This window comes from Tiliqua scincoides, chromosome 5, assembly GCF_035046505.1.
Source record: "Tiliqua scincoides isolate rTilSci1 chromosome 5, rTilSci1.hap2, whole genome shotgun sequence".
Classification (NCBI taxonomy): Eukaryota; Metazoa; Chordata; class Lepidosauria; order Squamata; family Scincidae; genus Tiliqua; species Tiliqua scincoides.
This window is the reverse complement of record NC_089825.1, coordinates 118,622,730-118,633,390: the sequence shown is the minus strand read 5'-3', so window position 1 is coordinate 118,633,390 and position 10,661 is coordinate 118,622,730. Positions and strand designations below refer to the sequence as shown.

The 10,661-nt window shown below is 45.4% G+C and overlaps 2 protein-coding genes, 1 long non-coding RNA gene and 2 other non-coding genes across 6 annotated transcripts in view; 4 read left to right on the top strand and 1 right to left on the bottom strand.

The window, feature by feature from the left end:
- Nucleotides 1-3,162: 3,162 nt before the first annotated feature.
- Nucleotides 3,163-6,860, top strand: LOC136654320 (uncharacterized). The gene is made up of 4 exons (XR_010794597.1): nucleotides 3,163-3,246; nucleotides 5,124-5,214; nucleotides 5,895-5,983; nucleotides 6,667-6,860. It is a non-coding gene; the product is annotated as an uncharacterized lncRNA (long non-coding RNA).
- LOC136654896 (small nucleolar RNA SNORD88) lies at nucleotides 4,086-4,173 on the top strand. The gene has a single exon (XR_010794639.1). It is a non-coding gene; the product is annotated as a small nucleolar RNA SNORD88 (small nucleolar RNA).
- On the top strand, nucleotides 5,308-5,396 carry LOC136654897 (small nucleolar RNA SNORD88). Its single transcript, XR_010794640.1, has one exon. It is a non-coding gene; the product is annotated as a small nucleolar RNA SNORD88 (small nucleolar RNA).
- A 761-nt stretch (nucleotides 6,861-7,621) lies between the features above and the next one.
- Nucleotides 7,622-10,661, bottom strand: part of LOC136654227 (testicular acid phosphatase homolog) — a 15,060-nt gene continuing 12,020 nt past the window's right edge. Inside the window, exons 8-11 of the mRNA XM_066631164.1 lie at nucleotides 9,633-9,715; nucleotides 9,102-9,208; nucleotides 7,853-8,022; nucleotides 7,622-7,750 (exon numbers count right to left, since the gene is read on the bottom strand). Coding sequence (XP_066487261.1) covers nucleotides 7,662-7,750; nucleotides 7,853-8,022; nucleotides 9,102-9,208; nucleotides 9,633-9,715 — 449 coding nt within the window. The 3' untranslated portion in view covers nucleotides 7,622-7,661. The remainder of the gene's footprint in view (nucleotides 7,751-7,852; nucleotides 8,023-9,101; nucleotides 9,209-9,632; nucleotides 9,716-10,661) is intronic.
- LOC136654228 (integrin alpha-M-like) overlaps nucleotides 9,987-10,661 on the top strand; it is a 27,207-nt gene continuing 26,532 nt past the window's right edge. Inside the window, exon 1 of one of the 2 annotated variants that reach the window (XM_066631165.1) lies at nucleotides 9,987-10,375. In XM_066631165.1, the coding sequence (XP_066487262.1) occupies nucleotides 10,177-10,375 (199 nt within the window). In that variant the 5' untranslated portion in view covers nucleotides 9,987-10,176. The remainder of the gene's footprint in view (nucleotides 10,376-10,661) is intronic. The other variant, XM_066631166.1, reaches the window with a different exon arrangement.

Sequence of the window (10,661 nt, the reverse complement as noted above, 5' to 3'; positions counted from 1 at the left end):
GTGACCTGATGCAGCTTGTGCCAGTGGCAGGTGGTAAGTGGGCAGTGGATTTGAGGTGCCCGACACCCCAAGTCTGCCACTGCTTCCTTCCAGCCTGCTACGGACATGAACCACATTGATCTACTTTCTACTTTCTGCTTGCTTGATTTACTTTCTGCTTGCTTGATCAACCTCTTCCTTACTGTTCACCTTCAAGTGGTTTTTACAAACCCAAAAGTGTAGGACTTTGCAGGGACCCAGCTCATGTACTCACACAATCCCTTTAAATAAAACCAGAAGTCCCGCACTCCTAGGTGTGCAAAAACCATGTGACGGCCCATATGTAAGGGGCTTTTCCCCCCAGTGTTTTGTAGCAGAGGTGGACCCAGGACAGCATCGGGTAGTCTCTGCTCACACTGTCTGTGAGAGGAAGTTGCCTTTATGCTGCCTTTGGTCCATCTAGGTCAGTGCTGCCAGCACAGATTGGTAGCAACTCTCCAGGGTTTCAACCTTTCCTGTACCCTACCTGCCAACAGGAATTAACCCCCAGGACCTACTGCAAACAGAGCATATGATCTACCAGTAAGCCGCAACACTTCAGCAAAAGACCTTGTTAAGCTTTCTGCTCAAGAAGAATTTAGGTTGCACTCCACTAGACACACTTATGTAGGAATAAATCCCATTGAATCTGTGGGGCTTACTTTTGAGTAGGCAAGAACAAGATTGCACTATAACCGTTTAATCAACACCAGCCAATTATCCATTCATCTGGCTGCCATCTGCTATAGCTACAAGACCTGATTTAAGATATGGTTTGACCAGTAAACCAGGAATTGGAGTTTTGTGAGAATGGCACATGTATGTTGCGAATATAAAGAGCATTATATGTGCCCATGTACAGTAAGTTTCACATGGGACTAGCTACGCTTGGGCGGCATGCAGCTTCCTACACAAAAGTACTTTGTGTGTAGGAAATCAGGAAATAGTTTTATTTTTGACTATTTATTAATTCTTTTTAACCCATTTTTTGTTTAAAAAAAACCCAATTGATTAAAAATAATCGATAAACCAGTCAATAAAAAGGTAAGCTGTCTTTGAGCTCCTGAAAGGGTGGGAAAGCAGGACATAAATCTTTTACAGCACAATCTGATGCAGGTCTACTCAGAAGTAAGTCCCATTTGTTCAATGGGGCTTACTCCCAGGAAAGTGTAAATAGGATTGGAGCCTTAAATAAATAATGGGCAAACTTTCAACTTGGGATCCCTAGACCTTTAGGATCCCTAGACCTTCAACAATTGTATAGAAGAGGGAATTTCAGCAGGTGTAGAAACCTGCTGAAATAAACCTGCTGAAATTCTCTCTCCTACACAACTGCTAAAGGTCCAGGGTTCCTAAAGTTGAATGTTTGCCCACCACTGCTTTAAGAACTGAGTGGACAAAGAGGTTTCAGTTGCCTGAGGTTTACAGCCCAATCCTATGCATGTCTGCTCAGAAGTAAGTCCCATTGTGTTCAGTGAGACTTCTAGGAAAGTATGGATAGAATGCATGGGATTCTAAAGATGCAAAAAAGATGCAAAAGAGAGCAACAAAATGATTACGGGGCTGGGGCACCTTCCTTATGAGGAAAGTTTGGGCCTCTTCAGCCTAGAAAAGAGGTGCCTCAGGGGGGACATGATTGAGACATACAAAATTATGCAGGGGATGGACAGAGTGGATAGAGAGATGCTCTTTACACTCTCACATAACACCAGAACCAGGGGACATCCGCTAAAATTGAGTGTTGGGAGAGTTAGAACAGACAAAAGAAAATATTTCTTTACTCAGCGTGTGGTTGGTCTGTGGAACTCCTTGCCACAGGATGTGGTGATGGCGTCTGGCCTGGACACCTTTAAAAGGGGATTGGACAAGTTTCTGGAGGAAAAATCCATTATGTGTTACAAGCCATGATGTGCATGTACAACCTCCTGATTTTAGAAATGGGCTATGTCAGTATGCCAGATGCAAGGGAGGGCACCAGGATGAGGTCTCTTGTTATCTGGTGTGCTCCCTGGGGCATTTGGTGGGCCACTGTGAGATACAGGAAGCTGGACTAGATGGGCCTATGGCCTGATCCAGTGGGGCTGTTCTTATGTTCTTATGATGAAATGGCCACTGTTTCTCTCTGCTCCTTCAGACAGTTTTACTGTTGCTGCATCAGAGTTTTACTTCTTGTTCTTCACTTTTGGAATATTGTACTGATATATATTTTTTTTAAAAAGAGTTATAAATGTGCTTAATTGAAACAAAGATAAGTGCACCCATGATTATCACTCTGCACATGCTCAGAGGCTCTCTCTGTGTGTGTTTTGCACATTCCAGTCTCTAACAAAGTTCAGCCAAGGGGGGGGGGGGAAGAGAGAAATGAATAACCCGCATAATATCCCCATTCTCCACTGTCCCTGCTCTCCAATTGTGTCGCACTTGTAATGAATGAGCTTGCAGCGATGTCTGGAAAAGCAATTCTGGGCACTTTTTTCCCCAGCTGGACTTGAGAAGCTCCCATTTTGGCTGGGATGGGGGGGTGGCAGTAACCTTTTTTCTCCTTTTAGCACTGTTTACCTTAAAGTACTATAAAATGGATAATTGTTTAAAGTTGCACTAAATGTTCCTTACGGTTGTTTTGCTAAGACCCCCCCCAAACCAAAGACAGTTATGAATAGGAAAGGCCAAAGGGGGAGAGTTCCCCCATAGGCTGAATGGTTCCGCCCGGGCGGTGTGGGCGGGGCAAGGAGCAGCCTATAAAAGCGCCACGTGTGGCTAAGTTCTGCCTGTTCAAAATGGCGGCGTGGTGGCAGTGAGTGGCAGTCAAGAGGCTTGGGGGCAGGATCAGCTTGTCCATGGGGAGGGGGGGGGGATTTCTGGCTGCTGTGTAGGTAGACCTGTGGGGGAAGGCGCCTTTGGAGGGAGGTGGAGAAGAGTGTAGTAGCCAGGTGATGCTAGGGAGGCTGGGCACAAAGAGTGTGGCAGCCAGATGATGCCAGGAAGGGCAGGGGGAGGCTGAGCTCAAGGTCTGGGCATAGGGTCTGTGCAGTGGGACTAAGGAAAGGTAGAACTGAGGCACTTAAAGTGAGCTGAGAGGGAGGGTGGGGGATGACCTGTTGGTGCAAAGATGCCCACTGTATTCAATACCTATTCTTTTTCCAGTGCTGCTGCCTTTGTCTCCCTGCCCTTAAAGCAGTGGAGCATCTGCTTGAGATCTCCAGTGATTCAGTGACCTCTGCATATTGGGTAAGTGTTGCCTTATCCATTTTCAGACTGTGTGCTGGTCAGGGATGTTCGGTGGGAGGTGAGGCAGTGCCTCCCCACTGGAGTCCTTTGAAAAGCACTGCTGCTGTGGGAGGTGCTCAAGCACTCACAACCCACATGCAAAGCTTTTTCAAAGGACTCCTGATGGGGAGGCACTGCTTCACCTGCTACCCCACCCACCGCATGTCGCTGGTGCTGTACAGGGTGTGGTTGTGTAGGAGCTGGACGGATTTCTCCATTAGAAGATCCATAAAGAGGCTGTCTTGTGTATTTACACTTGCAGCAATGGATAAACTCACTTCCAGCGTAATACCACTGATCTGTGGTGTGGAGATGTACATGTTGGGTATGGCCTAGGTAGTGCAGGTAGTTTATACCTGCATGGCTAGTGCAGTGTGTGAACTGTGCATGCCCTAGAACAGCCGTTTTCAACCACTGTGCCACAGTATGTAGAATTAATGAACAAGGTGTTTCTGAGCATATACCCAGCCCATGTATTTTTGCTTCAGTACCAGAACTGAGCTTCTAGTTTTTCCACTCTGGTCCTCCAAGCTTTGCCTCATTTCAGCAGTATTAGTTCAGAAAAGAAAAAACTTTTCTGATACCATCAATGGTAAAAATTTTGCTGATCTATTGCACGTCACTTAGAATCTTCTGCAATATATAGGGATTCCTCAGGAAACAAGATCAGGCAGGATTGGTTTTCTTAAAATAGTAGGTTTTGGGACCTACAGCCTTAACAAGTGACTGAGCATCCACTGGAACTGTATTGATCATCCATTTCTCCCTATCTTGGGCATTCAGCATGCTGTGTGGATGGAGTGCTCCTGTGATGTTAGCACTGGGCTCGGATTTCTATGACGATGACAGTGCCCCCATGTCCTTGACAGCATGGGTACTGAGGAGCAGTGTCCCTGTCTGTGCTGAGAGGTTAAGGTGGGGTGGACCAATGGCTGATAGTGTTCAGTCTTCAACAGGCCATAGGAGTAATGTGGGCACTTGACCCTCTTCACCTCCCTGATAAACTCGCAGTTTTAGTGGTTAAAGAATAGGTTTCTTTCTCACCCTTTCCCCATGTCTTTGTGCATTTTGGGGGTTACTCTAATTGGGGGTTAATGTAAAGCTGGGTTGATCAAAGTTTCTGTGTTTCATGTATAAGAACATAAGAACAGCCCCACTGGATCAGGCCATAGGCCCATCTAGTCCAGCTTCCTGTATCTTACAGCGGCCCACCAAACGCCCCAGGGAGCACACCACATAACAAGAGACCTCATCCTGGTGCCCTACCTTGCATCTGGCATTCTGACATAGCCCATTTCTAAAATCAGGAGGTTGCGCATACACATCATGGCTTGTACGCCGTAATGGATTTTTCCTCCAGAAACTTGTCCAATCCCTTTTTAAAGGGTATACAAATTCAGCTTCCCTGAAAGATGAGTTTCCTTGCTGAGAAGGGAACAGCTAAGACTAGATAGTGGTTGGGGTGGGAAGAAACTTGCTCCCTAGTCCACTTCTCTTTCCCTCATCATAATTGATTTATGATCATTTGGAGGAAAGTGGTGATCATTCTCTGCCCCTTTTCATTGTCTCCTAGCTTAGAGGGGATGGAATGATAGAAGTTAATAAGATTCCCCCCCAAACTGTGAGCCATGGCTCCCTGGAGAGCTGTGGAGACCAGCCAGGGGAGCCACAGAATCCTTGTGGATTCCTAAACCATGCATAGGATTCCTTGAATCCGGTACAGTTTATAGGATTGTAGCCCTAATGGGGAGCTGCGGCCAATGACCTAGTAGTTCAAAGGAACTGCCAGTCGAAAAAGTTTGGGAACCACTGAGCTAATCTAACTTCATTCTTGGTAGGTGACTCGAAGATTGGGTTGTATGGCTCTGCTGTTCTCAGGATGAAGATTTGACTATCATGTTGAAATAAGGCATCCTCTGCTGGAGCAAGGTGAGAAAGGCAGGTTGCATTCATTTAATGAGCAGTAAACAGGAAGGTAAAGTGGAAGTTGGCAAGCAAAGTTCTGAAAGGGTGAGAAGAGCAGCTTCCCGATGATGTCAGCACTGGGCTCCGATCACCATGATGATTTGGTGCCTTCTGGGGACTTGACACTCCAGGAGACTGAGGGATCTGTGAACTCTTGTTTTGGTATTCACCCTTGTCTGTGGAAATGGGAGATGCAGCCATGGAAACTATAGTATACTTGAGGGGGTTGCTGTGCCAAATACACTTGAAATGATGGTGACTCTCTACACCCAGCAATGCCTTCCAGGTCTCTGCTGTCTTCCCCAAAGATGCAGCAGACAAATAACAATCGCTGGGTCATGTGTGTTCATACTGAGTAAAGATTGTGGGTGTCGAAGACTGAGTAAGGAGATTGTGATGGTGCAGTGTTGCTGGCAGTCTTTGCTTGTGCATCCGCAGTACCTTTTTGCCCCAGAATGGTATCTTTTTCTGTGGTTTTTAGATCATGTGCCCTTTGGGGACAGGGAATAACTTGCTGGTTTACAGCATTTTGCTATGTGAACTTATTTTTGTTGAAAAAAGCAGTACTGTATAGAAATATCCTTACTGTGTAGCAGAATGAGAGGAACAACTTGATTTGCTAATTAGGTTTATTTTCTCAATAGGTGGCTCGGTACTAGGGTGACGGAGTCCAAGACTTGGTGTTCACATCAAGTGGAAAATTGGAACCTATTCCTGTGACTGGCGCTCCCAGGTATAATGCTTGATTAGGGAGGAGAGGCAGAGGGAAGGACATGTAGTTGGTAGCCAAAAAAAGTCAGTTGCAACCAATCATGAAAGGTTATGTCGTGGTTGTATGAAGGGGAGGAGAGGCATCTGTGGCAAGAGTTTGTGCTCATCAATTTGCTTTGCAATATGTACTTGTTGGAGGTGAGGCACATTCCAGGGAATAGAAGTGTGTCTTTAGTACTCGGGACATTCTCCCTTGGAAGTACAGGCATCCCCCCATATTCGCAGGGGTTGCATTCTGCCTTGCTGATTAAAAAAACCATATATAAATAGCAGCCCCGCATGTTATAGAAAGGAAACTGAATGTTAACTGGAAGCAGGACATGTTCCTGCTTCCTGTTAATGTACAGTTAGTGTCCCTCTAGTGTGCAGGCTGATTGCCTGCATGTCACATTCTTCTGTTAAGCAAGAGACACATGGGCTTCAATCATTTCTAAAATAATGGGCATTAGGGGGGCAGATTCATGGATAGGTGAAACAGTGGGTACTTGATCTGCTGATCTGGGGGACACCTGTAAACATTTTCTTCTCAGCAGCTTGTTTGGAAACTATGGGGTATTGACACATTGCTGCCAAGAGGCGTTGACAAAGCATCTTATTCTGGCCGAACATATGCAAGTCTAATTAATATTGTGTATTCTTGTTTAGCGTCAACCAAGCTGACCGCTCGTTTTTATTGAGATGGCTCTCGAGGTAACCAAGTGGATGGTATAATCCCTACAGCGAATACATAGTATTTCAAAATATTTTCATGAACTACTACAAATCTCTTGACTTGTGTTGGCAAGCCCTGCGTACTTCCAGGAAGAACATGGTTAAATTATACGCAAAGCCGGTTGTGTTCTGTACAGTATTGATGGTTTGTAAATAAAACATTTTAAAACAGTTGGAAAGTCACCTGTGAATATCCCCTTATTCCTTAATTCTGCTTTTTTAATTCTTACACGTTTTAGTGAGAAGGCCTTAATGAGTGCATATCGGGGTATAGTCATGAGGTCTAGTGATAAGGATGTTAAACTTGTCTGGGCAACTTGGATACGCAGACTTCTGCCTGGCTGAAAGGAAACTCAAAACTGTAAATACTTTCTAACACCTTGCTGGATTCTGCCCACACTTTCAAGACCACTTATGTTACTAACAGGACTGTTTTGCTGAAGCAGATTTTAGCTAATACTGTACAGGGAATCCACAGCCCTCTGTGAGAATGTCAGGTACCAAAAAGGGCATGTTAGGGGATTTGCATAGTTGGTGTAGGTGTAGACTGCCTTCAGTCATTTAGGCAAGGTCAGTGTTGTGTCATAATGGCCTATGGCAAAACAGTACAGTATGTAAGATGTAGCTAGAACCCTGTCCTTGGGGAGCTTGCACATGTGGTGTGCAGGTAACTGGGTAAGTTGCACATAACATGGGTGCCCCACAAACTGGTGGTACTCTGCTATTTGCAGTCCTGTGTTCAACCCCTTTTCTGACAATTGCTGGCTGCTGAAGCTCTCTTTGTGGCATACTGGTGCAGATTTTGCACTGATCTTCCTCTCTGGACCGAACCCTTTCTCCCACCCCTTGTTCCAACCATTGCAGCTGAAAAGAGGCAGTTCTTCATTTTTATTCCAAATGTATGAGTTGATTTTTGCTTTAGGCCCATCTCATCTTTTCTTCCAGTACAAGATGCCAGCTCCAATTAATGCTGTGCTCAGCAGACCTACCACCACAGCCAGTGCTGTTACAGTGTGTCCTGCAAGCAGAATTGAGAAGCAGCATGTAAGCTGGAGCTCTTAGTGGGGGAGTAGGAGGAAAAGGAATGTGGGAGTGAAGATGGGGGGGCAGCTTGCCTTACCTGTGCCTTCCTGTGGGTTTTGACACTCTGCATGCCAATCCTGTGGGACAACGGACTTTGTGAGATGAATGAACAGGGGTAGGGGGCAAGGTGTGGGGCAGCCAGGTAGGTCTAGAGTATACAGCTTCTGTCTGCTTTCATTCCGGTAGAACATGACCACGCTGAACGAACTAGAATGGGAGGAGAAAAGCAGCTTGGCAGAGAGAGTTTTCTGGGCTTAATCCTTGCCCACTGTTCCCTGACAACAGTTGAAAATGCATGAAACTGCTGTGCATTTACTGATGGGCTGGGGGTGTGATCTAGTGTGACTTCACTACTAGAGGGTGCAGGACACGTGGTTCCTCTCTGGCATATATTGGTGTCAAGAGAGCATGCTTGAGGGTGACTTCTGTGCACAGTGAAGCAGTGTGGCTGTTGCGTAATCTTGCAGCAGACTGAAATAGAAGTGGATTATTTGGAGTGTCCCACAACTTGTGTTCAGGTTTAACACTCTGTACATATTTGTGTATTGCCTTGGCATTTAAGTACTTTGTGTAAAAACACACTTGGGAATGAATAGAATTCATGTGCCTTTAAGGACAATTAACCAGTCATGAGAGTTTGGGGGTAAAAACATTAAATTTACAAGTTCCTTATTCAGGCTGCTCAGGTGTCTCTCAGATAAGGAACAAGTTTAGCCTTGTCTCTCTATCTGATGCTTTCGTTCCTGCACAGTTCCTCAAAACCTTCCCAGTACTGCCTCCCCCTAATGATGCTAACTTCTGTGCTAATGCATCAGCAGCTGGATCTGCTGACAAGTCACTCTGGGACAGACTCTGCTGCAAGGATGCTGGTTGCTGGTGGAGATGGAGAGGCTCAAATTGGTGCATTGCCTGGCCCGAGACTGTCACAAGTCAGAAAACTGTGTTGTGAGGGAGAGGGGACTAAAAGCAGGCAAGTCATCAGATGGGCTTTTAAAAAAAGCTATTTACATAATTCTGTTATAGGAAGGCACAGAGAGCTATGCAGGCCACTGAAGTCCTGTCCCCCTCTGTGAATGGAATAATTTCAGGCATGTATAGATACCTTTAAGCTGATTTTCATAGCTTTGAGGGCTGGAAACTTTGCTTATGAATAGGATTCTGCTTTCATGTATCAATTTCTATTCCCCCCATTTATCCTCTGACCCATCTCTCATTTCCTTGTGGAGGAAGGATAGTTACAGAGCAAGATCCAATCCTATCAAAAGAAATCTCTATTTTAAACATACTTATTGCTTTCTTGGTAAAACTCGAATCCATGACAGGCGGCATAGGGTGGTGGGTGACCATTGTAGACTCCCAAGGCTCCTTGCAGAGCAATTAAGGTGCTGTCGTGCTAAGTTGAACAGAAATATCTAAATGTATGTAAAATCACACTATATGAGTAGGCTCCCTTCCCCCCACCCAAAATTAGGTTGTCCTAATTTAATCTATTCAGTATATTAAATCTGTATTTGTACATGCCATTCTAGTTCATAGGCTGACAGACTGGGGGAGAGGAGAGACGGCCTTAATTTCCCTTACCTTTTTTCTCTCCTTGCTATGTGGTCAAAAGACTTGGAGGGTTCTCAATTTTTGATACACTCAAAATCTACCATTCCCATTACTCCATGCAGGGAAGCAATGGAAGAATTCAGGATTGTGGAGAAGCTGCAAAATCCTGTCTTGGTAGGTGCAGTCCCTAGTAGCTCTAGATTGCCTCCTTCTTCTTGGGTTGCCCTTGGGTTGCCCTCCCTTCTCTAAACTGGGAGAAGACTTACTGCAGAATACATCATCATCTTTAGAGGCAGATCTCTGCACACAACCTTGGAGAAGTTGCTCAAGATAGCGCCAAGCAGGACTCCTGCAGAGAAAAGGCAAGAGTGAATATGCAGATACAGGGGAACAATGAGGGGTATCAAATTCTAACAGACCCCTAGATGGGTACAAAGCTGGCAATATAGCAGGTGAGGAGGAGGGGCACGGAGTTCTGTGCTGCATCACCAACCACAGCTATGGAGTTGAAAGAGAAAGTGATGACAGCTGGGACTTAATGTGACATCAAACCCCTAAATACCACGGTTTAATCTCTAGCACACTAAATAGCTCTTGCTACAGGAGGGCATCAAGCAGCATAGTCGCCATCAGAATAGACACAGCAGCTTCCCCCACCTTTTCCTTTCACTGCAACCAAAAAGGAACAAGGGCAGTGCTGGGGCCAGGTCACAATGGGTCCTGACGCAAAGCTGGGTGTTGGGCTTCTCCACCCACTCTCACTAGGCACTGGGGCTTCGGGAGTCAGTCAGTCCATAAGTCTTCTGATGTATGCTGGCTCTCAGTCAGTACTCCGTCTGCCTGCCACTGACCTCAGTAATGGGGTTTGGTCCTTGCATTGAGATTTTGTTAAGGTGTGCTGCCTGGCATCTGGTCAAGATAAATCTGTTGCCTATGGAAGGTCTTTATTATGACTCATCAAATGTAGTAATTTGTCCAGCCCTGTTGTTACCTGTGCTGATCATTTACTGTAAGTACCATGCTTTATTTTCATTTATTTCATTTTGATCCCACCTTTCTTCTGGGTAGCAATGAGTGGTTCATATCCTCCCCCCTATCTTATTAACAAGCCTGCAAGGTAGGTCAGTGGCCCATGATCCCCCAGTAAGCTTTATATCTGAGTGGGAATATGAACCCAGTCTAAAGGTGACACTAAAGTCAGTGCACCACATTGGCTCTCCCACTGTAATCCATGTTTGCTTTTGGCATCATTACGCACTTTAAAATGTGACTATTGTGTTTGTGTTGTACAATGA